General features: G+C 41.5%; 2 protein-coding genes across 2 annotated transcripts in view; one reads left to right on the plus strand and one right to left on the minus strand.

Moving 5' to 3' along the window:
* Positions 1–3,707, minus strand: part of LOC120558535 (mucin-5B-like) — a 38,261-nt gene extending 34,554 nt beyond the window's left edge. Inside the window, exon 1 of the mRNA XM_039799571.1 lies at positions 3,599–3,707. Within this exon, the coding sequence (XP_039655505.1) occupies positions 3,599–3,707 (109 nt within the window). The remainder of the gene's footprint in view (positions 1–3,598) is intronic.
* Positions 3,708–25,685: 21,978 nt separating this feature from the next.
* LOC120558536 (zinc finger protein 239-like) lies at positions 25,686–27,141 on the plus strand. The gene is made up of 2 exons (XM_039799572.1): positions 25,686–25,703; positions 26,359–27,141. Exons 1-2 carry the CDS (start codon positions 25,686–25,688, stop codon positions 27,139–27,141), a joined length of 801 nt encoding a protein of 266 aa, XP_039655506.1.
* Positions 27,142–27,435: the final 294 nt, after the last annotated feature.

Genomic DNA, 27,435 nt, shown 5'->3' on the forward strand with positions numbered 1-27,435 from the left:
ATAGCTTGTAGAAAAAGATTCTCACCTACCTCTATTACCCTCTGTTTCAGTCCCTTTCAGAGTGTGCTGTTTTCTGCTGCTCATTACATATTTATGAGCTGCTGCTCATTTGCCCACGCCCCACTCATTAACTGTTACCATGGTAACGGGGAAGAGTGTAGACTAACTGTCGGTACCCGATCTGTGCTGTCTGTACGATCCGTCATGCGCATGTGCAGATGATAATCCCAATTTACGAGGATTTACGACACTGCACGATCTGTTCCCCGCTTCCGGTCGTAGTTGTAGCGGTCTGCCGTTAGCCTCCACCGGGAAGCTAACGTTAGTTTAGCTAACAGCTAATTTGGCTAACCGCTAGCTGAGACAGCCAGTGTTGGTCATTTTACTTTCAAAAAGTAATTAGTTACAGTTACAAATTACTTCTCCCAAAAAGTAATTGAGTTAGTAACTCAGTTACCACATTGTAAAAGTAATTAGTTACTGAGCAAAGTAACTGTGACGTTATTTTTTGTATTCTATAATGCTATTACGTTCTATAACATCTTTAACGTCAAATATGTTTATATTAACTGATTGAAGAATAAAAACACTATATACAGTATTTTATTTTTATTTGGTATTTAGGATAGCTCTGAATGACTCAGACTCCACAGTGAACAGGGGTAGCATGTTTTCAACAACATAACTTGCAATCAATGTGTTCAGCTCGGCCTTGGTCACTTGTTGCTGACCCGAAAAATTGAGTTTAGTGGTAGTCAGAGCGTGCAGTGAGAGAGCGTGAGCAGGGCATCCGCCCACCCAGCCAATCATCATCATCGAATTTGCGACGGTGTCATCACCCCCCCCCCCGTTCTCTCCAGGCAGCTGATGTGTAGCCAAAGCCTGACACCTCGCGCTTCATTCAACCCAATTGTAGTAACGCGCCACTTAACATTCCCAGTAACGATAACGGCGTTGCAACGATGGGAAAAGTAATTAATTAAATTACTCCATTACTGAAAAAATAACGCCGTTATACTTAAACGCCGTTACTCCCAACACTGGAGACAGCATGTAATAACTTTAAAAGACCCTCAAAATAAAACCTGAAAATAACCGTTAAAATATATAACAGCTGTTACGTCAGTTCAACTTTACTTGTGCTCATTTAAAATACAATCAATCAATACTTGTTTTTATTGTTATTACTGTAAAGTCTTAATTTAGCTGTATCCTAATTTTCCTAGTGTTTAGTTTGAGTTAATGTTATTTTAGACTGAATAAAGCTGTCAGCTTGAAAAACAGTTTAATATATACACACCAATTTCTAAATCTCTGCTAACATTACACATATAAAGTAACGGCATATAAAAAAGAGATGAAAATGCCACCGGACATTAAACTTTACAAATGATTTGAGAGCGTGAAGGAACAACAGTGTGGAACAACTAAATGCAAAATAAATTAAAGCTGCGAGCAGTGATGGACGGGCCCTCGCGCCTCTGCGCACGTCGTGGGTTACCGGCGGACGCCGCTACTTGCGACCGTGCATTTGCGCGGCACTCAGACACCGCAAATCGTCAACAATGAAAAGGGAGCTCCCTGCCGAGTTCAACGATACCTCAAACAAGACTCTACGTCATACGGTTCATTAGCTGTGAATAGGGGCGTGGCTAGATCTTAGGGGGCGGTTCAAACCATCACCAATGAAGAAGGAACTCTCTGCTGAGTTCAATGATACCTCACACAAGAGTTTACATCAGACGTGTCATCAGTTTTAAAAGGGGGCGTGGCTAAAGCTTAGGGGGCGGGTCAAAGCATCACCAATTAAAAAGGAACTCTGTGCTGAGTTCAATGATACCTCACATAAGACTCTACCATAAACGGGTCACCATTTATGAAAGGGGGCGTGGCTAAGCACAGAGGGGCGGGACAAACCATCACCAATGAAGAATGAAGTCTCTGCTGAGTTCAATGATACCTCACACAAGGGTATACCTTAAACGGTTCAAATGTTATGAAAGGGGGCGTGGCTTAAGCTTAGGGGGCGGGTCAAACCATCACCAATTAAAAAGGAAGTCTCTGCTGAGGGGGGGGTGGCCTGAGTAAGTGGGCATGGTTAAAGTATAGGGGGCGGCTCAGTATCAAATGTAGACCACACATAATAAGATTCATATAAATCGGATTATTTTATGTTTTATAAACATATTCCGTGGTGACAGCCCGAGGGCTCTGACCCAAAGTCAATTTTGGCCTGTAGGTGTCCTCAGGCCCCTGGACCCTTGTCAATCGTGAGAAATTTCGGGCAGATGATCACAACGCATTAACTCAAGTTACAACAACTTTTTTGTTCATCACTAAACACTCAAAATGGCCGCCACGCCTAACAATCGGCCTGATCGAATTTTTTTCTTTTAATAACTTTTCATCGTTAAGGTGTTGGGATGGTACAGACCAAGTTTGAAGTCCATCGGATGAAATCTCTAGGAGGAGTTCGTTAAAGTATGGCACCTTGACTTTTAGGCCTACTTCCTGTTGCCACTAGGGGGCGCTATGACTTTAAGTAAATATCGGCCTTTATTTGTCCTCAGGGTTGGACTCTTATGAATCCTGAAAAGTTTCGAGCCAGTTGGACCATAGACATAATATAGAGTGGACACTGCATTGGCTGCTGGGCACAAGAAATGCGGCCGCCATCTTGGACCGGTCATACTCCTAGTCCCGTAGCAACAGAAGAAACAAGATGCCAGAGCATTGTGCAGCGTATTCCTGCTCAAATCGGCGGACCATTGAAAACAGGGCTCGGGGGATTACTTTTCACAAGTAAGATTTAACATTACCGTACTGTTTTTTTGTATTTGTGAATATAATATTACCAGAGCGTTGAGAAGGAACAAGGATCGTTGATATTACTGTACTGAAATCATAGCCAGCTAACTAGGATATGTTTACTGCACCGGCCGGTGTTCACCCGGCTATGAACTGAGACTTGATATTCCATAACACTGACTTAGATTACAACGGACACAAGAATGCTATTGTAGAAATAAAACAAATACTACTGGTATAACATCGGCCATCGAATTTTACACAAGACAGCACAGACTGTATTATTGGTGTTGGGCAGTCGCTACTTGTAGTTAGCTAGTAGCTTAGTATTTTGGTGTTAGATTTACTATTTCCTGAATCAAGTAACTTTTCACTTATTCATTCTACTGCTTTGAATGAACAAAATCACATGGTGCTTTCTTGGGGTGTCTTGTTTCGCCATGATCAGAGTAATACAACTTTTTTCTTTTGCAGGTACTTATCGGTCATCGGATTTGTCATCAATATTGACACGTTGATGCTGATGATTCCTGAACTGCTTCAAGTTCAGCGGTATGTGTTCACCTACAGGTTCAGCCAGGATCACTTGGAGCTCCTATTTAATTCAATCAGAGCGTCAGATAGGATTGGTGTTCTTTTAATTACAATAAATTCTGAAAATATACCTAATGAATATCTTTGTTATGTCTTGTGTGCCTGTTTTCCATACAAGGCTGCTGGAATAACAATCCATCGGCACGCCAGTTCCAGGCCATCTTCCGCCGTCTGATGGTTCGGTGTGGTGTCTCACCTGGTGAGACGGGCAATGTGGCAGCCAGAGATAACACTGTGTCCCTGTCTGCTGTGGAGATGTCCTCTCCTGAAACTGCTGAAGAGCACCCATCTCCTTTCGCCAACATTTCGGCCCTTGTGTGTGACCACAGTTATCTCCCCACTCGGTTTGGTGGTCTGGTGGAAAATGCTCTGGTCTACATAGCAGGGTTTGTAGTCCGGCAGATTCTACGAAAGATTTTATTATCTTGTTTTTTTTTAATCTTTTAATGTTCATTTGTGTATATTAAGGTTGCTTTGTTCTTATTTTCTCTGTTCTGTAAAGTGTCTTTGAGCACTGTGTAAAGCGCTATATAAATATGATGTATTCTTTTATTATTATTATTATTATTATAATAAGGTGCTGAGAGCTGCAGAGAGGGTGATCCGCCAAGCTTCAACAATACAAGCTCCTAAGGTGTCGACAGTCACACACATCGTCCGGGAGGAGATTGGAACGGAAGATGTTTTTCTGCTTGGGGAACACGTTGAGGAGACACAGTTTGGCATCGACAACCACCATTCAGGCCTGTTGTCATTGGTTGTGGCCGTGTTTCTAAAAATAAGGCTACACCACATTGCCAAACTCACCTCTCTGGAACTGCAGAAAGGGAGCACGAGAAAGAAGCTCTGCAAAAAAGTCCTCTTTCAGGGGTTTTAGCGTGTGTGTGTGTGTGTGTGTGTGTGTGTGTGTGTGTGTGTGTGTGTGTGTGTGTGTGTAAGCCGGGATTTGATTGAGGTTTTGAAACTTGTATAACTTATGTTGTAAGTTAATTGTAGCATTGACCAGCATGAAATCACCATATGTCAGACTGACCTGCCGGTCGCCGGTCATGGCCGAGCACGGGAAAACGGTGCATCTCTAATCTGTACCTTTAACCTTACTCATCACACTAGTATCTTTATGTCATATCTGTCATCGGTCCGACAAGATTAACACTGAAACTGAAAGCACTAGCAATGGCTTAAAACTGCCTGGAAACAGTGGAAGACACAGAGTCTGTCACATATATATGTGAATACTGCTGTAAGTGTTGGTGGGTCTGTAAATACCTCTGTCTGTTTGTTTCATGAACTCTAGCCTCATGGTGTGTGTGTCTCCAGGTATCAAAATGTTGCTCTCCTTTGCCTCACACTGGGTTTGCGAGATTGTGTACAGTGAAGTTTGTCTGTACATTATTTCTTTGTGTTTGTGATTGTCTTTTATCTTATCTCTTTCCCTCGGGTTCTGTAAAGCACTTTGTAACTGTATTTTGAAAATTGCTACATAAATTAAGTTTGCAGACTTTTCAAGGGAGTTAGTAAATGTAAATGTGCACTTTTCATTTCACCCTGCTATTTTAAACACAGTACTGGTACGTGTGCGTGCGTGTGTTAGGGGTGTATGATATATCGACTCAATATCGTTACTGCAATATATCGAAAGTTGCAATAAGTATGCAATATTTAGTATATTTTGTGGAGCGATGCGTCCCGTCCGTTGGCTGTGTGGCTTAGTTGTGTTCCATTTAGAGCCCACTTCAAAGGCTATAATGATCATCATTTCATTGGCCAGTTACCGGGCCACTTGTTAGTACACGTCAGCGCACGGGTCCACTACGTGACAAACCCTATGGAGAGTACCACATGTGTGCATATTTCAACAGAGTGACAGTGTAAGTGAAGAAATTGATAGACAACAAAATGGAACAAATCATAAAAGTGAAATAAAAGTTTTGTCCTGTTCTCTTTATATATTTGTTATACTGTACAACCACTAGAACTTGTCCTGTTCTCTTTATTTACATATTTATTTTATAATGTACAACCAGTAGAACATGTCCTGAGGCCTGTACTACAAAGCATGATCAACATTTCCTGCATCTCTTTCAGTAATCCGGCTTCACCAAACCTAACAACCGCGGTCCTGCATAACCTGTATCACGACGCTGGTTATCAACTAGTTCAATCAACTCAGGGTTTCCCAATCCAGCGGCGCGCGCGTTCACATAGAAGAGGCGGTGTTTGCGCACCACGACCAATCGCAAACATCTACCAGAGCCGCATGTTATATATAAGAAGAGCAAATTATAATTCTACATAAATATGAAGAACACAGACTCGGTTTTACAGGGAAAACGCAATACAGTCACTGCTTCCTAAAACAGGAAGGAAAGCTGGCAAAAAAAAAAATTGCTGATCACGCTGTAGATGTGTAAATTACTCTTATCAATATCACTTCCCCATCAGTCAGGACGAAGATCTGACCATAATTACACTTGTGCTTTCCATAAACTGTTATTTATGCTATTATTTCAGTTGCAACCCTGGCAGTGGGAAGCGATCGTGAGAGCAAATAAAAATATAAATACATAATTCACACCGATATGCGCATTGGCGACACATGGCTCAAGAAGTCGATATGTAATTCCCTCCCATTAAAATATATATATTTCATAAAAATACCCATCAGGGAATGTTAACGGGGTTGTCAGTCTCTAAATGTTTTAACTTTTATGAGCGCACCCCTCTCTCTCTCTCTCTGCACCGAGCTCACCGAGCCTGATCTTCTTTAAAGGAATATTTCACCATTGGAAAGATGAATATATATTTAAATTGGGTCACTTATGTAGTAGAAATGTGAAACTTTTTTAGAAATTGGTTGCTTCTAGGCCAAGAAAAGCCAGAAAATGTGTTTTTGGCTCATGTGGATGAAAGACACCAAATCCCAGAATGCACTTGCTTCACTGCTTCAGCGTCTACTCCCAAGCCACGCCTACCCTTTACAGACAGACAGTGAGGCGATCAACTCAACAAGTGTGTTTTATTGTCATTTCAACCATATACACGAAAAAACGTTTCACCGTGGCTCAAGTGGTGTTACACATTTAAAACATATACTTTTTTGCCACAGCTGATGGCAGCTCCGGACTTCTTTCAGCGGATTGATTTATAGCTCCAGAGGGAACAGAACTGTGTCCATGGACTAATACCTGGAACAATCATTCCCATCCATCAGGTTCTTATGCAATGCAAACATTCTTCTCTCCACCAGGAATTAGGAAGAACCTTAGATACGACTTGCCTCCCTTAGCAAACGGAGATATTTATATAGTCCGCTCAGCTGATAGAACCCTTCTATCGAGCCAGAAAGCTAACGCTATGCTAGCAAGATCCAAAGTCAATAACATTGTGTACAGTTGGCAATCAGTAAAAATAATTTGACAGTATGTTGAACAACAAGACAAGCTAGCTATCAGCCATGTAATTGTCCCCAAAACAATATAACGACTTTTACGAAGAATTTGATCCGCGATGTGTAACGTTACTGCTCGCGGCTGAGCGGGCCGCGAGCCGAGCACGAGCTGAACAGTGAACGGGATGTGAGATAACGTTATTCGCTGTGAAACTGAGTCAGTCCGGAGGGCCAGTAGAACTTACTTCTTGCAGCCTGTGTGTTTTAGCGCCATCCTGTGGTGTTCAGAGGACAATTTGGAAATAATAAATCCACATTTCCTTATTGATTTAATGTAGCGCATTCATATAGAACAGTAAACATTCAGTTTCACCGAACTCCTTAATAGGTGTCCTATATCACTTTTTAATGGACACCCTGCAGCCAATCAGAATCGAGTATTCACCCAGACCATGGTATAACAAGAAATAACAGACCGCATTCTACATTACAATTCAACCAAGCCATGAAAGAAGGCTAACACATAGCTACTAGCATTAGCTCTTGGTGGGCTGTGGTATAAACATTGAGTATAAACATAGCCATAAATTTGCGTGGGCTGTAGAATGGTCGGCATTTTACAGTCACAAACTCCACCAGCAGTTAGCAGTTAGTTGGATACAAATCACCCCATTTCTGCAACAGGCAGTCCGGGGTAACACAGCCCACCTCCACTAGTAGTCTTACCCGGTGACAGAGCAGCAGGCTGGATTGTCCACAGCAATATTTCCACAACAACAAAAACACAGCACAGCAGTCTCTGAACTCACGTTGGGAGTTTCGTTGAAGTTGGATGTAGTCCAGTTTGTTTAATGAGCGGACACTTGCAGCAGGATTGGTGGACAGATGGCTGGCTAGCGTTAGCTTTCCACCGGCACACTCGTTCAATGCTCCCCGCTGATGAGGTCACTTTACCGGCCACAGGAATCGAGCACCACTGCTGGTCTCCGTGCAGGCGAAGCTGGCGTAGTGTGTGGAGTATTGCGTCTGTAATAGTGTCCTGCATATTCTCCGATGTGTTCCAATGTATCCCGGTGGTACACGTGTGTGGTAGTTTGAATGCACATAATTGTTGTTCTAAAATTTCCGTCGGGATGAACAGTTTCTGCTCCTGCTGAGAAGCTAAGCGAGGATTCAAGATGGCTGACACTCGTTTTTTCCTCGGCAATATCCGGAAAAAGCCGACAGTCCAACCCCCTATCGGCTATGCGGAAGTGGCTCCTAATACTGGCTGTAGTCTTTTGCCTCTGGGCAAAAAAGCCTCAGATGACGCAAAAATCATCATTTTGCGTCATCTGAGGCTTTTTTCCAGACCCACAATACAGAGATCTACCAGATTACCAGATTAGGTGTTCAGCATGAGTTACCACGGCGATTGAACCCGATAACAACTAATCCACCTTCGTAGTACAGAAAATCCTGGGTTGAGCCTGAAGTTAGCTCGTTAACGCCAAATCCTGCTTCGTAGTACAGGCCTCTGTTCTCTTTATTTATTTATTTGATACTGTACAACCACTAGAACTTGTCCTGTTCTCTTTATATATTTGTTATACTGTACAACCACTAGAACTTGTCCTGTTCTCTTTATTTATTTTATACTGTCCAACCACTAGAACTTGTCCTGTTCTCTTTATATCTTTTATACTGTACAACCACTAGAACTTGTCCTGTTCTCTTTATTTATTTTATACTGTCCAACCACTAGAACTTGTCCTGTTCTCTTTATATATTTTATACTGTACAACCACTAGAACTTGTCCTGTTCTCTTTATATATTGTATACTGTACAACCACTAGAACTTGTCCTGTTTTCTTTATTTATTTTATACTGTACAACCACTAGAACTTGTCCTGTTCTCTTTATATATTGTATAGTGTACAACCACTAGAACTTGTCCTGTTTTCTTTATTTATTTATTTTATACTGTCCAACCAGTACGCCTGTTCCGTAGACGTGGTGTCAGGATTTACTAAGGCGGAACCCAGAAGCAGACCAGGACAAGTTGAGTTGAATGAAGGTGATTATTTATTCAATGATTTGAATGCAGAAGCAGGGGAATCCAGGTGTTGGAGCAGGCGGCGGAGGTGAGTAGGTGGGGGAGAATGAACAGGTCCAACGTCGTTCCTGAAGCAATTGAAGACCAGGCAGAGGTGGAGCTTGGAGTCTGGGTGAGTAACTGCAGACAGCAGAAAAGTAGGTGAGTTCACAGCAATCAAGAGCAACTGAGCAGCTAAACTGACACTCAAAAAACAGAGGCTTAAACGCAGGTACAACATACTGTTAGTGGCTAAACATCCGGCAGGTAATGGATGTCAGGTCAGAGCTTATGAAGTGTAGAGGTGACGATCAGGACCAGGTGTGCTGATAGCTGATGAGTTGCAGGTGTGGGTGATTGAGTGAGCTCCTGCCTGACATCGTCGCCAGGCAACCAGACTGGATGCATTCAGGAAACCTAGGAAAACAGACTCCAGGACAGACTACAGGCAAAAAACAGACTCAGGAGGCGGGATTCGTGACACGTGGTCCTTATTCCCTATGTTGTACCTGTCCAATATGACAGTCGGTTGAAATAAACCTTGTGTTGTAAGAAAACTTGTTTAATTTGTTATGAATCTATTTTGTAATTTTACATATGTTGAAAAATATCAAAATTCATAGCGATATCGCAATATCACATTTTGTCATTTGTGTGTGTGTGTGTGTGTGTGTGTTGGGAGGGGGGCTGCTAAATGTCAAGAGCTGGGAGGAGATGCAAGAGATGCAGAAGAATGTGGTTGAACAGTGTGTGTGTGTGTGTGTGTGTGTGTGTGTGTGTGTGTGTGTGTGTGTGTGTGACAGAGAGAGACAAATATAAAAAGCTTCAAGTAGACTCTAATATAATATAATCATATATTGTTACTAATTTCGAACTTCCTCTTGGGTTTAGGGTATGGCTCTGATGAAGTTTTTTGTACATATTGACATGTTACATATGTGTACTAAGTTTCGTGAGTCTACGTTAAACGCACTGCAGGGGCTCAATTTCTTTAACTTTGTAGGGGGCACTAGCGAGCCATTTTTGTGCGCCTATTCCCGAAACCCTTAAAATACGTAAATCTTCACCAGACTTGATGCGGCCGCCAAATTTGGTGAGTTTTTGAATATGTTAAGCCCCTCAAAAAGCCAATTAATTTGATGGGAAAATAATTCCTTCAGTTTCAATAGGGCCTTCACCGCTGTCGGTGCTCGGGCCCTAATAATAATAATAATAATAATAATAATAATTCCTTCAGTTCCAATAGGGCCTTCACCGCTGTCGGCGCTCGGGCCCTAATTAAATAAAACAAGGCCACATGCTGATTATTTGTGACTTGATTTGATGGTTTTATTCTTTCTGTTGTGTCTGTGTTTAAACTTATAATTAAAATGTAAAGTTTCCATTCACAAGTTCTGTTGTTGCCGCTGACAGACTCTTAACAGATTATTATTATAAGTGTCTGACAACATTATGGAAAGGATCCCTACAGAGATAGACCTTTTAGTTAAAAACTTACTGGGGATTTTCACTGAATGCAGAATGCCTGCGGACCGGCTCTGCTGCGTGTTCGCTCCCTGCTCCGCCAACTGTCAATACCCACCAGGTCCGGATTTGTTGCGTAACGGCTGCGGCCATGACTTACAGCTGAAGTCACGAGGACACACGAGATCTTGCAAAAACAGTTGGTTTCCATCAAGAAGAGTAGAGGGGAAACAACTCTGCTGTGTTTTCAAGGTGTAGTGCAGGGAAATATGATCCGCCGTGAGCACCAATTTGGGGGTAAGATCCTTTTTGTTTAACATGAAACAGCCCTGAAATCCCCATCACCAAACCCACCAGACTCCATGTAAATAATCAGTACTTTTAGCGTGTATAGAGCCAGCATATAAATAAAGTGTGTTTAACAGTCATGAAATTGCAATTTTTTTAAATGGAGTCTGGTGGAAACATACATTTAAATGCATACATTATATTTTCTTATTTCTCTTTATACTTAGAAATTGTTTTAATTATTTAAGTGCTGTACATTATTTAATACTCAAGTAAAGTACAAGTACCCAGTGTTCGAACTATACCGTGGCCTTCGGGGGATCCCACTTTTTTGCCACGCGGGGTCGTGCGCTTGCAACTTACAATGACTTACAAATATACATAACAGCTACAAGTGTATGCACTATACAGGATTTACCCTATCATACTTTATCGACAGGAATAGATAGGGCAAACAGCCACCCACAAATATATAAACAATAAGAAGAATACCAGAATTCCTCCGTTCAATTAGACCATAGCGACGCACCCCAAGCTTCCATCCTTAACAAACAGCCATGTATACGAGCTCTTCCAGGCTCTCCACTGCTGGCTGTTCCAATTTAACGGGAGAGAGGAGCGAGAGGGGTTAGGATCATCTTCAGCCAGAGAGGACATTATTTCTTCAGCTTCTTCTTCCGTTGTCACCCCGGTGGGAGGTGTGCTAACAGGGCTTGCAGCAGGTGAATTAGTCGTGCTATTAACGTCATCGCTACACAGTTTCGTAGTAAAACCAAAATTAATTAAACTGCCTTGTTTTCTTTTTGCCATGGCTATATGATGCTTACTGCAGAATGGATTTCAAGGACTTTGCGCACCGATTAATGGCCTCCAATGTTTATATTTTTTCTACGAATCTTTGAGTTAACATGTAGCCTACTAAACATGAGTTGGATTTGCACCACAGCGCGCGCGCCTTGACGATGCTCATAACAAGAATAACATGTATAGTTTTCTTTATTGAAGTGAATTGGGTTTAAATCACCATCACGCATGAATTATATTTTTGCAGTTTTACACATTATAATTCACGATGATCACATTACACAAAACTGAAATTGCACGTCAAAATGACACATTGTCAATATTTTTAGAGACCCCCCAAAATTTCACAAATCACGTTTTCAGGGGAGCCCATGTCTTATTAAGGGGAGCTGAGCTTCCCCCTAGCTCCCCCGTAGTTCGCACCCTGCAAGTACCTCGAGTTAAGTACAGTACTTGAGTAAATGTACTCCGTTCCAGTCCACCACTAACTGATTAATAAACTGAATATGTATCTGTTGTTTCCCTACTGACCTCCAGGCGGCGGAGTTCTTTCATTTCAAACTTTTAATCTGAAAAACCCTGACTTGGAGAAAACAGGAAGTCTCTGTGCTTCACTGGGATGTGTGGCTGGCGGCGGGATAGCTGTGTTGTTTGTTATTAGTGAGTTTTAAGAAGACAGAGCTCCAGGTAAACCTGCACACACTCAGGTAAACACTTTAATAACTGTTCTTTTACACGGCAATCAAAGAGAATAGAAGACAGAACTGCGCATGCGTTAGCTTCCCATTCGGCAGTTATTAAGATTCAGGCAAAGCCGGTCTACGGAAAGCCGTTCCACTCCCTATTCAGCCCCATTGTACCGTATTTGGTTGCAGTTCCACCAGAGTTCCACTGGGGGTGATCGCGGTCCAGTGCAAAATGAATGGGACTCTATGGAGCTAGACGGCTACATTTGTCTCTTTCGCCTGATTGTCGTTGAGAAACCTCAGATTTGATTGTAGTTTTTGCAAGTTCGACATGGATTATACGTCGAAAGTTGAATGAACGAGTACTTATGTCCTTTTGATTTCTCACAGGGTGAGGCGTTGTTGCCCATAACACGCTAGCATTCTGCTAATGAATGCTGATTGGTCAGTGAAGGACTGATTATGACCGGAGATCCCGCTTGATGGCATCCGATGCGGAACCAGAATGTCAGAGCCATTCAGAATATGTCAATGATTTAGACCAGGTATATTAGAAGTTCTTTGTTCAGACCAATGATTTTGTTCAGACCCATAGACAGTCTATGTTCAAACCTCCGTAGACCGGCTTTGGACCTATATCAATGCTTTGGACATGTCAATGCTTCAGACACGTCTACGTGCATTCTCTGAGAACGTTAAGGTGGACTTTTTTGCCCAAATTCTTTTTTAGTCCGTAGCAACTTGTTTTTGCGATAGCTGGCACTTTTATCGTTTTGTATGTATTGTGAAATTTACATGGGAAATAAATTGGACTTGAGTTCTTGTTTTATTATTGTGTTCAGGAATACAGTAGACATAGTACAGTATTGCCACCTTAAAAAAAAAAAACAGTCAATGTCCCGCTCAATAGTATTATAAATATCAATACAAATTAGAAAAAGGATAAAATGCCTTGCAGATGTGCAATGATCAATTGTTCAAATAGTGGGAAAAGGTTGTCCTATTTTTCATTTCCCAAGGACGAAAGAAGTTATCGTATGTGCTCCTGTGTTAATTGCCAAAAGCCTTTCTGAATTTACGGGGGTCACACTGAAAGTTGGCTAACGTCCAACTCAGCTAAGTTGTGCGGGCTACCACAGATCGCAATGATACGTGTTGGGAAGGGGGACTCTTCCCTTACTCTATTACTGCACACAAATGGTTTTGTTAATATTTTAACTATGTGATTTATTTTCATTCATTCATATTTTCATTTATTGACATTTTCGCACCAAATAGAACAGCATATGAAAAGCATTAGATACAGGGTTGCAGGGACAAAGGAGGGAAAATTTTGGAGGAGACAGGGCTGAGGAAGAGACACAGGAAAGGACATTTACAGGTGTGTTGTATGAACACAATGCTATGTTGCTGACCAGACCCCCCTAAACATCAACAAACAATTAATGAATGCAGACACTGGTGTGCTGCAATGTACATGGGGGAACCAAAGAAATAACATACACAAACGTCCGCGCCGAAACCCAAGTTCCAGGTTCGGTAGTGGAAATGGGCCTATTAAAAAAAAAAAAGAACAAGAACCTTTTTCTGTGTGAACGTTTCAACAACAATAGAATAACTTAAAATGAAAATATGAATATTTAACTACAACTAACCTAAAGAATGAAGGTGTGTGTGTGTGTGTGTGTGTGTGGATAGTGGGAGGGGGTGTGTCAACATAATATGAACAATTTCTATACTACAATATTACAATTACATCAACATTACAATACTACAATATGAACCTTTTCTATAATATACTATACCACTACAATTACATCATCATTACACTCTACTACCAACTACAGCTACAGAATGACGGTGATGTGTTTGTAGGGGGGGTTGGAGGAGGAGGATGAAGGATGTCACAGCATCAAGGTAAAACTGTAGAGATAAAAAAGGAAGAGGTGTTAGGGGAATTACAACATAATTATGTGCTCTCTAGGAGCTTGATGACTGGTGTACATACAGTATATGCAGAATACAACCATAACACAAAGGTGGTTCAAAAACAAAGGAGCAAACAGCCAGTGAAGAACAAATGTGAAAACAGCTAGTGAAGCTAGCAAAGAAGAGCTAGTGATGAATAAATGTGTGAGAATAGGATAATATGAATTTTTGAGAGAAGGAAAATACCAATCTAATTCAGGTTTCAATTTAAGGAGAAGGAGATGGCTCTTAGGGCGTTTTCACACATGAAAATCCGAACCAAGGTCCGGACCAAGGTTCATGTTTTTGTTACATTGTATACATTTGATCCGGTAAGTTTTGGTTTCACACTGCAGTTTTGCAAGCGCACTAAAGATCTCTACGTGACAAAACTACGTCCTGCCGTCATCACGTACGTGAGCTGCGTCTCCAGATACTTAGAACTGATTGGTTTGTTGACGGGCTTCCCTGTCCTCTCGTATCCTCTCTCTGGGTCCGAGTTTCGGCTATTCAACTGACCGCTGCTCTCCCCTACTGCCGCGGCTCTTTTTGTTTTGTTGTGATGTAGAGAAGCAAGACACGGGAACTTTCTTTCTGGAGCATTTATTCAGAGACAAACGGAAACATACACTGTAGCCTTCATTTACTACCACTTAACAAATAAACTGCTGATGTATTATCTGCTCTGATAGCTGACAGCTGTCTGCTCTGAGCGCATTTACAGTCTATCTCTCTCACTAAGCACCGAGCTATTCCTTAAAGGAGCTTCCCCGGTCTTGTAACACGAGGAGAGCCTGCCAGAGATTCCTGTATTTGGTCCGAAAGTCCGAACCATCCCAAAAATGCTTTCACAATATAAACGAACCGGATCATGGTTCAGTTTGGTCCGGACCGAGACCACCTCTTTTTGTCGGACCAAAATTTGGTCTTTTGATCCGGACCGTGGTCCGGGGGAGGTTTCACACCTGTAATTTTGGTTCGGATCAAACTAAAAAGTCCGAAAGTCCGGACCAAACGAGGTATGTGTGAAAACGCCCTTAAACATGAGACGGAAGGACCTCAGACTAACCATGTCACACCAGGAGTTCATGCAGGGAGGATATGTGGTGTGTGAACTGCATTTCGAGGAATGCTTCCTTGTAAAAGTGAGTTGTGTAGTGAAATGACAATCAAATTAAATATAATACAATAAAATATACAATTACTGTTACAAATAAATACAATTACTAATACATTTTCTTTGTGTCGTTTTTTTTTTTAAACAGCATAACGGAAAAAATTCACTTACCAGCGATGCAATCCCTACATTGGTTGATTGCATCAACCCGCCACCTCTTGCCTCTCCTCCTGTAAAAAGGCGGAAAAGAAGTGAAGGTAAGAATGACAATTGAGGACAAGAACAGTACAAGACCAACATTAAATAACACACACAAGACATGCCATTAAAATAACAGGAACATTAAATTAAATAAGTTGATTGACTTAATCCTCCAAAGCTGAGAGAAGGCACTCTGAGGAGCGGGAAGAAGAGAGGGACATTTTAGAGAAAAAAACAGAGGAGCCACCTGAAGGGATAGAGGATATGACAGAAGAGGGACCAGTAGCAGAAGGAGAAAGAGGAGAAGGAGAAAGAGAAGGAGCAGTGATAGAGGAAAGAACTCAAGAGCGACAAGAAAGGAGAGAAAATGACACAAATGGAGGGACAAAAGAACAGGCTCAGGTGACCATTCCCCTAAGCAGCCTGCAACAAAAGGACAAGGTGATGTTCTGAGCTTATTCAATTTCAAGATTGTGACTAGCATTCTCACAGAATCAAATAAAAGATGCATTTTTGTTATTACAGAGAATTGCAGAACTAGAGGCAAAGGTTGCACGGCTGAAAAGAAAGAAGCCAGCTACTAAGCCTAAACAACCAAAGTAATGTACTTCCAAGTCTGTGCACCACATGTAGGGCTTGCATGACATGGGACGTAACATGAACACAAAGAAAGGTTTAGTTTAACCCATAGACAAATTTGAGCTGTGACCTCACACCCCATAACACTGCATTTGGAATTATAAACCTTTGTTTTTTTACAAAAATCTTTGAATCTTAACACCTACATCCTGTTCTTCTGTAGTCCTCATGAAATTCTGGAAGAGATGCTGCAGAGCTGTCCTGAAGGCTGCCGGAACTTCATCAAGGCACAACTGTCAGAGGCTGGGAAAAGAAAAGAGGAAGGAGGTTTAACCAACATCTGAAAGACATGGGGCTGCAGATACTACACAGCAGCCCAAAGGCTTACAGATACTTGCAAAGCATGTTTGCTCTACCCTCCAAATCCACAATACGCCGATATATTACAGGACGTGTGGGATACTTCTCTGTAAATACCAATTTAATATAGACTGCTTTACATTACCCAGTTTCACAATTTCAAAATGTACATAAAACTGTTCATTTAACTTGCTTATTCCAACAGCCAGGCTTCCTGCAAGGAATCATTTCACAAATGGGAGTGATCGCCTCCACCATGACCCCTGCGGAAAGAATGTGCACACTTGTTTTAGATGAGATGGCCATCAAGAGGCAATTTGACTATGACAAGCGAAATGATGCCATTTATGGCGTATCTCCGTCAGGCCATGCTGCAAAACAGGCAATGGTCATCATGGTTAGGGGCATTTTGGGGAAGTTGAAACAGGCAAGCCAACAACAAAATAATTTGTTGTTTTTAAGACATTTACTTATTTATTTATTTATTTATTTTTGGCAGTGTATATTAAAAACACTTACCAAAAACTTCATCCTTCAACAGGCCATTGGTTATTTCTTCTCCCCCAGTTCCATGCCAGCCGTGGAAATTGCTGGCATCATTAAGGAAGCCATTCGGAACCTAGAACATATAGGGCTGACAGTATGTACTACACAGACTTTTAAACAGCAACATTAACAATTACACTCAAACCATGTACTGATACAATGTATTAACCCATTTCCAAGGTGCAGGCAGTAATATGTGACCAGGCAACGACTAACGTCACCCTGGACCCTCTGGGTGGCGAGGATTCCCACTGCATTCTGGTGGGGGTTCAGAGGGTTCCTGTGGTGTTTGATGTCCCTCACCTACTGAAGTCCATCAGGAACAACTTCTTTAAGTATGGCCTAAAGGTAAGCACAGTAAACACGGCAAATACATTTGTAATGATTTGTCTATAAAATGGTTTCATTAAGATGAATGGCATGATTAAGATACAACATTACTTTGTAGACTGTTGGTGATTGCATCCAGGAGGAGGGCCTCTTCTATGTTGCTGGCTGGGTAGTCCGGATCCTTCAGCAGGAGGAAACAGTGAGGGCATGTCCTCACTGTGAAGTCCTGCTGTTGGGTCCAACACATAAGGACCACAGCTACACCTCAAGCGAAGAGCAGCCTTTCCTGGCGGCCAAAAAGTATACACTGGCCGCCAACCTGATGAGGCCGTCAGAGGAGTTCTTTGTGTGCATCCAGTCGTTGGAGGAAGGATTCACAAGGAACTTTGACACCTTCTGGCCGCAGCCGTTTTGCAGTCAGTGGAAATACACACACTGACTTTAATGGAAACCTAATGACTCCGCCGCCGTTTTCACATTGCGTTCCGTTCTAAAAAACTGCTCGAGCGCAGAAATAGAACTGACGACTATTTTTCTCACCGCGACACGCTAGTTGGAGCGCCGTTTACCAGGCAAATAGAATAGGAAAAGATGTTTATATGTCGTTTAGACACAAATACATATTAATAAATGACATGTTGTTTGAAAGTCTCTAGGTTTTGATATAGATGCAGATATAAATGTAATTTCAAAAAAGAAATCGATTTTGTAATATTGCACCTGTCAATACAGAACAAAATATTCTGTAGCCTATTTTGCAACCAATACTGCCGATGTTGTTGCTAGCAGCAGCAGCAGCACTGCGTCAGACACATTTTTGGTGTGTAAAGACATAGAAAAATCCACGCAGCCAGTGTGTAACCGGCCTAAGTATTTCAACAGTTCAATGACAGCAAGAAAAAGAAGAACAGTTTCTGGCTAAGTTTCCCCAAAATAAACTGGAAGGCCACAACAATGCATTATTAATATTGATTGACATTATTTTTACATATTGGATCATTTTATGTAAATTAGGGCCGTCAATCGCTTAAAATATTTGATCACGATTAACCACATGACTGTCCATAGTTAACTTGTTATTAATCACACCTATTTAATCTGTTCTAAATGTACTTTAAGGGATATGTTTTTGAACTTTGTAATGCTCAGGTGGTATTTGAGACTTAACGTTCTCCGGTGGTGACTCAGTTCACATTGACAGTTCCTGAAAATACCTTTAGTCTTGTGGACCATCTGGAAGGGTTTTGAAACTCAACTTGTCCTCCGTAAACACAATTCATTATTACACCACAACGTTCGTCTGCATTACCCGAGCTGGCTTTAAACTCACTGGCAAGCAGTGTTGGGTTACAGTACAGATCCACTTTTGCGACACGACTGTCGGGTGGTGTCGCGACGTCATATAGCCATGGTTGATGCTCCACGCCCCTAACCAGCAGCTGATTGGACGAACGCGTGACGTGGGTGTGGCTACTCGAGAATTTCAACAGAGTGTCATGGCGGCTCGTTGAGAATACAATCTCGTATTTTACAAAAATAGTTCACCGAAATGTGTTTCTGAAAACATAGGCCATGTAGTTGCTGAATCTGTCTTCATTTCAGATCAACTAAGGTCAGTTTGAAAGATTTTCGTCTACTTCTACTGGATAGTCGCGTCGCGTTCAACGCGATTCATTTGCATAAAGCTGGGCATCGGCGAGCTTTTTGACGCGCAGCATTTTTTTCAAATGTAGCGCCGCCTTCCCGGAATGCTTTGCAGGAGCGTTGAAGTCGCTTGACGTCACCCATAGGAATAGAGTTTAACCAATCATCTGCAACGCAGGACGGGTCTTTGCCGAAAAGCGAGAGTGCGGTGTGGTCTCCGTGGTAACGCGGCAAATAAAAGAAAAAAATGGATGCAAAGTTTGTCAAACTTGGAGCATGTAGATACAGCTTTAGTTTAGAAAGGAGTTAAAACAAATGGCGCTGGGCATGAATAGAGGACAAGAGGAAAAGGGTGGTGACAGGAAGCTGTTTAGCACTTGGTGCCTCAAACTGAGGGAGCCTGGTGCCTCTGCAGCGCATGTTGAAGGAAGACACTGGATGGAGAAGCGGTAAGACAGGGCTTGCTAGTCATTTGATGCTAGTCACAAAGCTTTGGTCCGTGCACTCTATAATACGAGTAAGTTACCGGCAACGACCGCTGCCGCTGCAACTGTTCCTTTACTGACCGACCGTGATACAAACAGTAGCTACGTATGTGCACGTTCAGTGTAGCTATCTGAAGCCCAAACTGCCTTGACAAAGCTGTCTGTTTGGAATCAGCATGGCAGGTATTTAAACACATTGACATATATAAAAGTTTAAACATAACGGCCTTGTCCCAGAGTTTAGACGTCTAGCTATATGAAAAGATAAACAATGCGACGTTTTTAATAATTGTAAATAAAGCAGCTAATATCAACATGGACAAAATCATGAATGTACTAATTCTCTTTTTTGATGATGACCTGGCCAAAGTAGTAAAGTTTAGTTTTCACAATGATTCATTGTAGGATTATGATATTATTGCAATATGTAAATCCACATTGACTCGTAATTTAACATATGGTTGGAAGGAGTAAAAATTGTTCCAAAACTTTTTAGTTTTTAAAAATTATGACTTTTATTATTGTGTAATGTCAGAAGGACTTTAACTGTTTTGCCAGTCAAATTAACTTTAATGAGTGCATATTGAAATATTACACTGCTGGTTGGCAAAAAATGCATCTCAAAATGCATCAGATTGATGCTTTAAAATGTGGAATATTTAAAATTTACTTCTGGGGGAGCATGCCCCCGGACCCCCCTAGAGGGGTAATATCCTTCTCACCTTTTCACCCCTGACCCGTTTTCATGCCTGAGTTATTTAAACATAAAAGCCTTTTCCCAGAGTTTATGAAAAGCTAAACAATGCAAAGTTGTGATTGTGATGTGTAATGTAAGGACTTATTCCCCCCCCTCCTAAAAAGTTTCAGGCTCAGGATTTTTTTTCACTTTAAGCCCTGCAGTAACACGTTACAGTAACGTACTTTTTTTCAGGTAAAATGTAGGCCCCGTTTACACGAAGGGAAGACGCAGATATTTTCCTGCGGTTTGGCCTCTCATTTACACGAAAACCCTGTTTTTATCACAGAAAACGATTATTTCTAAAAACTCCGGCCAAACTGGAGATTTTGGAAAACTTTGTTTGCATGTAAACTGAGACAAACGGAGGTTTAGGCAGCCGAGAGAGAGAAAGAGGACGTGATTGGTTGCTGTTGTTGCTATTGTCGGGATTCTGATTGGCTAACGTGGGCTTGAGCTTCTCGTTACACTGCCACCTACAGGTCTGGCGTGCTCTTGACGGCATTGACGGCATATATACACGGGTACATATAAACAAACACTTTTCTGAAAACTGAGAGGTTGAATGTCCGTTTATGAAAATAGCCAGCCACGTATAAACGTAGCAGTAGTGTAACGCGCTACTACTGAAAATGTTGGTAACGAAACGTAGTTCCTTTTTCAGTTCGGTGCAAAATTACTTTTCCCAGGGACAGCGACACTGCCTTCTAAGCTGCACGCACTCAAGCTCCACACGGGATGTGACAGAGGCTGGTAGCAGAGCAATGCTGCAGCCAGCGCTAGCTTTTGCGAGCGTTTTAAGCTTTGTGGCTTTTTGCTGGACAGCGCTCTGAGCGGACAGCTACGTGACACATGCCACAACATCGCTGACGACTGGCGGTTAAATCGGCCGTCCTACAAACAGAGAATGCCAGGCAGACACAAAGCTGACAACCTCACAGATGGTTGCGGTGGAGATGGGCTCATATACATATATATATATATATATATATATATATATATATATATATATATATATCGGACCAATGTGCCGATGTGCATTTAACCCGCGCTGGACTCGTTCATAATGAATCAGCCGTTACTCTGTGAGGAGAGAATCCAGTCTGCAGTGTAGTTCAGACACTTCACTGATAAACCACAGATTGGCTTTATGGCAAAAGATAGTTTTTGTGTGATTAACTTCAGTCTCTGCCAGAGACGCCTGCTTTTAAAAGTAATGAGTAACTTTAAAACGATTAATGAGTAATTAGCAAACACTACTTTTTAAAAGTAACTTCCCTAGATTGGCTGTCTATTAGGGGTGGCACGGTTCACAAAACCCACGGTTCGGTTTGTATCACGGTTTTAGGGTCACGGTTTTCGGTTCTGTACGGTTCTTGTTATTTTTTCTTTTAATTTTTAACACTCCAGAAATATACTTCAGCATATGATATACAGCTAAACTTAGCATATTGAATGCATGTTGCACAATGCTTGCACACAGTGGCAGTTCCATCTATTGTTTTATTTCCGCTGTCATCATAGGTAACATGAAATCCAAAATGTTCCCACACACTAGACTTATACGACGCTAGCGCATCCTCCAGCTCAGGGCAGCCTTCCTTTTCTCTTCCACCTGACATTTCTACATGTCACGTGACCTGCAGCACTCCACACTCCACCTGAGGAGTGGTCCGCTGGGCTTGCCGCCTCTCAAAACCTGACGAAAAACTTTTAAACTGACATTTGTCGATTAAAAAAAAAACAGATTCAGCAACTGTATGGCCTATTTCTCGCTTAAAATGTTTTCAGAAACACGTTTCGGTGAACTATTTTAGTAAAATACGAGATTGTATTCAGAACGAGACGCCATTAGAGTCTATTTTGAAATTCGGAAGCAGCCAGACCCACGTGACACATTTGTCCAATCAGCTGCCATGTGTTGCGTTTGTCACTGTCACTTTTCCTCTTTTGCCTGCCCGATCACATTTCATTTCTTCTTTGTTAAACAGAACCTGGCAAAGTGATTTTTTTCCCCCACACTTCCGACAGTCTTTGCCATATGCCGGGGACTCTTTTGGGGCATGCTTACTCCCACATCTCCCACAGTCTTTGCCCATTTGGGTTTCTGTGACTGGCTTTTATCTGGCCTCTTTTTGTGGTTTTGCAATGCATCCACCGCGGCTGATTAATGCTCATTGTCAAAAGACTGTATCCTGTACTACCAGCAGCCTGGCAAATGTTAATTGCCATTTCTAAGGTAAGGTCTGTTTCTTTTAATAACAGTAATCTGTTATATCTCTAATCTGTCTCTACTGTCTCTAATCTGTTATAAATCTCCTATGACAATCTGATCACAGTGTGCCAAAGTTGCAGGATTGACTCTTTAGACGCAGGTCTGTCGCATACAGTTCTATTGACTCTGTCTCTTTTTGCATTCTACTCCTGAAGACATACCGTTCATATGTTTAATTTTTTCTTGGTGTACAATAGTCTTTAAACTTGCTCAACACCACAGGGAAGTTGTCTAACTTATCAGGCGGATGAATATTTTTCATGACACTCATTTTCCGGGTTTACTCCTGTTACCATGTATTGACTAGAATGCGAACACCGACTGAAATTTGGAAAAAACGTTTTATTGCCCTTCTTTACATGCACGGAATGCAACATGTAAAAACAGTGCCCTCTGTATGTTGGCTGTATAGCCAGTATCAGTACAGAGAAGGAAACTCAGCCTCTGTAAAAATAAAACAAAAGTAGCAGATAATAGCAGACCGACTGAATGCTAGTCTAAAAATATACAGTGCCTTGCGAAAGTATTCGGCCCCCTTGAACGTTTCGACCTTTTGCCACATTTCAGGCCTCAAACATAAAGATATAAAACTGTAATTTTTTGTGAAGAATCAACAACAAGTGGGTCCCAATTATGAAGTGGAACGAAATTCATTGGCTATTTCAAACTTTTTTAACAAATAAAAAACTGAAAAAAGTGGGCGTGCAAATTATTCAGCCCCTTTACTTTCAGTGCAGCAAACTCTCTCAGAAGTTCAGTGAGGATCTCTGAATGATCCAATGTTGACCTAAATGACTAATGATGATAAATAGAATCCAGCTGTGTGTAATCAAGTCTCCGTATAAATGCACCTGCTCTGTGATAGTCTCAGAGGTCCGTGTAAAGCGCAGAGAGCATCATGAAGAACAAGGAACACACCAGGCAGGTCCGAGATACTGTTGTGGAGAAGTTTAAAGCCGATTTGGATACAAAAGATTTCCCAAGCTTTAAACATCCCAAGGAGCACTGTGCAAGCGATAATATTGAAATGGAAGGAGTATCAGACCACTACAAATCTACGAAGACCCGGCCGTCCCTCTAAACTTTCAGCTCATACAATGAGAAGACTGATCAGAGATGCAGCCAAGAGGCCCATGATCACTCTGGATGAACTGCAGAGATCTACAGCTGAGGTGGGAGACTCTGTCCATAGGACAACAATCCGTGGTATACTGCACAAATCTGGCCTTTATAGAAGAGTGGCAAGAAGAAAGCCATTTCTTAAAGATATCCATAAAAGTGTCGTTTAAAGTTTGCCAAAAGCCACCTGGGAGACACACCAAACATGTGGAAGAAGGTGCTGTGGTCAGATGAAACCAAAATCGAACTTTTTGGCAACAATGCAAAACGTTATGTTTGGCGTAAAAGGCAACACAGCTCATCACCCTGAACACACCATCCCCACTGTCAAACATGGTGGTGGCAGCATCATGGTTTGGGCCTGCTTTTCTTCAGCAGGGACAGGGAAGATGGTTAAAATTGATGGGAAGATGGATGGAGCCAAATACAGGACCATTCTGGAAGAAACCGACCTGTGGAGTCTGCAAAAGACCTGAGACTGGGACGGAGATTTGTCTTCCAACAAGACAATGATCCAAAACATAAAGCAAAATCTACAATGGAATGGTTCACAAATAAACATATCCAGGTGTTAGAATGGCCAAGTCAAAGTCCAGACCTGAATCCAATCGAGAATCTGTGGAAAGAACTGAAAACTGCTGTTCACCAAACGCTCTCCATTCAACCTCACTGAGCTCGAGCTGTTTTGCAAGGAGGAATGGGCAAAAATGTCAGTCTCTCGATGTGCAAAACTGATAGAGACATACCCCACGCGACTTACAGCTGTAATCGCAGCAAAAGGTGGCTGCTACAAAGTATTAACTTAAAGGGGGCTGAATAATTTTGCACCCAATATTTCAGTTTTTATTTGTTTAAAAGGTTTGAAATATCCAATAAATTCCGTTCCACTTCATGATTGTGTCCCACTTGTTGTTGATTCTTCACAAAAAATTACAGTTTTATATCTTTATGTTTGAGGCCTGAAATGTGGCAAAAGGTCAAAAAGTTCAAGGGGGCCGAATACTTTCGCAAGGCACTGTACATTCATGAACTACTGCTGTTAACTGAAATTATGAAGGAGTCAATTGTCATTTGCACAAACAAACAGCTGTACACTTTGCCTTAAAAGCTAGCAGTGGGAGTTAATATTTTACTTAGGAAATGTATATTTTAGCCCATACGAGTGAGGTATGTAGGCTACGCATCATATTCTAGCATTGTAGATAAGTGGTTGTAATTGATCTTCATGGTAAATGTCTGAGTAACATTATCTTCTGCTCACTTTTAAAGTGTTCATATTATGCTCATTTTCAGGTTCATAATTGTATTTAGAGGTTGTACCAGAATAGGTTTATGTGGTTTTCCTTACTGTCTGTGAGCTGTATGTCCCCTGAAAAAAATAACGCGGTCTCTGTAGACAGTCCAGGCTCTACAAATGCCAACAAAAATAAACTGTGCCAACCTGCACCTCGGAACATACACAAATTGTGTTCCAGCGTTCCAGCCAATAACCGACGAGAAGGATTTGGGGGTGGGGGCTGGGAGGTTAGTGTGCAGAAGCACGGAAGGGAGGGGGAGGGGACAGGATGAGGAAGAGGGAGGGGCGAGTTAGTCTCGTTTAGTTTGAAACTGAAACAACTCTGTGAACACTGACTGTACAAGATACAACACAATTCATACTAACATAATGTTGCATATGTTAGCATGTACAGACATATGCATTCTTTTGTGTTCTTGTATTGTTAAATGTGTCTAAACTCTGTTTTATAGTGATTTCTACGTTCATTTAAGTCCATATTTTATTTCATGTATGAGATGTATTTATTGTATGTATTTTAATAGTTACAAATTTGTATATTAATACTCTGTAATTTCGGTTTAAATTTTAAAAGCCTAACCAGGCACAGGGTTTGCAAATTGGTCATGGCTATAAACCTGTATGCATGGCATCCACTTTGTATTCTTTATAAAGCAATGTTCTATGTTTTTGTCCCTGTCAAAAAACATTAAATAAATAAAATACTTTGAACGTCAACAAGAAGTTACGTAACCCAACATCGCTTAGAGCGCCTTAATTTTCAAAAAACACCATCATTTTGTTGTACTGCACATTGCCGGAGCTCCTCTTTTCACCCTGTGTGTTGAGCTCTCTGTTTTAGCTACAGAGTGAGGCATTTCACTTCTGTTCCATCTTTGTTGGGAGTTGCACATGGTCAGTACCTAGGTAAGCACGAGTATGTCAGTCAGAAGCAGAGTATGAGGACGAGCCATGCTAGCAGATAGGCGAGCATCATAACAAAAAGTTACAAAGTGACCACGTTTGTCTCTGAAGTAAAAGCTGGACTACAATAGAGCTGTTTGGAGCAGTTTGTGAACAGTGTTTTCTGTTGGAGATGGTAAGTCCCTTTTGAGTGGATTTTGGGCTTTTTCACTTTGTAAACCTATAAAAGAGTGTATAAAAAAGATATATAACACAATAAAGGAAGGGGCAACAGCCAAAAAGCATAATATGAGCACTTTAAGGCAAAGAGTAGGCTACAACTTTTAATGTGTGCAAATGATTAGTAGCCTAACTCCTTGAATGGTATGATTATGACAGTTTCAGAACAGTGGTCAGTAAATGTATATTTTTAGACTGCTTACGCATTCAGGCAGTCCGCGGTCGTCTGCCAAGCTTTCTCTCGCTGTTTCATTCATTGTTTCATTACAACTTTGCTGAAAATTTACAATATTTGGGAACTTCTAAAGTATAGTACATTTGCTTCCATAATAACTTGTCTACAACCCGCACATAATTTCCAAAATTTTTTCATCAATTATTGTATGAAGAGTTAAAATTGTTAGTGAGACAAAGTTCAGGGTTTAAAGAAGGTTGTTCACTAACTCTTTTTGTTTGTCTGTTGCTATAGAAACGGAGAGGAGGAGAGGGACCCAAACGTCACCACTGTCAGCACTGTGACACATCCTTCAAATCATCTGGATATTTAAAGATTCATCAGAGAGTTCATACTGGAGATAATCTACACAGCTGTGATCAATGTGGGGCAGCTTTCACACTACAGTGTGACCTAAAAATACATCAATGCATTCACACTGGAGAGAAGCCGTACAGCTGTGATCAATGTGGGACAGCTTTCAAACAACAGAGTCACCTAAAAAGACATCAACACATTCACACTGGAGAAAAGCCGTACAGATTTGATCAATGCAGCGCAGCTTTCGCAGTACAGAGTACCCTAAAAACCCATCAACGCATTCACACTGGAGAGAAGCCGTACAGATGTGATCAATGCGGGGCAGCTTTCGCAGTACAGAGTGCCCTAAAAACCCATCAACGTATTCACACTGGAGAAAAGCCTTACAGCTGTGATCAATGTGGGGCAGCTTTCGCACGACAAAGTAACCTAAAAAACCATCTACGCATTCACACTGGAGAGAAGCCATACAGCTGTGATCAATGTGGGGCAGCTTTCACACAACAGGAATACCTTAAAGTACATCAACGCATTCACACTGGAGAGAAGCCGTACTGGTGTGAACAATGTGGGAAAACCTTTTCTCAGAGTACTCACCTTGTAAGCCACCAACGTGTTCACACTGGAGAGAAGCCGTACTGGTGTGAACAATGTGGGAAAACTTTTTCTCAGAGTGGTCACCTTAAAAGACACCAGAACATTCACACTGCCTCATGAACACGTTTCCAGAGCCAAGCTGTTTTCTCTAGCATGTATGTTATTGTGGCTACGACTACATATTACGCTCCTTTCCTTTGAAGGTTTACTCCTGTTAGAAGTTGGTCAAATGCTGTTTCTCCTGATGCTGTGTGTTTCAATGATTACTTACTGGGACTTTTTTTAAAATCGATTATTACTTTTCTGCTGCTCAGTAGCATTTTTCAGGGGCTTAAGATGCTCAAACTTGCATATTTTCCTCATATTGTGCAGCCCTAGCTGTTACAATGTTATATTATTTTTGTTAAATTAATA

The sequence above is a fragment of the Perca fluviatilis genome, chromosome 5 (genome assembly GCF_010015445.1).
Source record: "Perca fluviatilis chromosome 5, GENO_Pfluv_1.0, whole genome shotgun sequence".
Classification (NCBI taxonomy): Eukaryota; Metazoa; Chordata; class Actinopteri; order Perciformes; family Percidae; genus Perca; species Perca fluviatilis.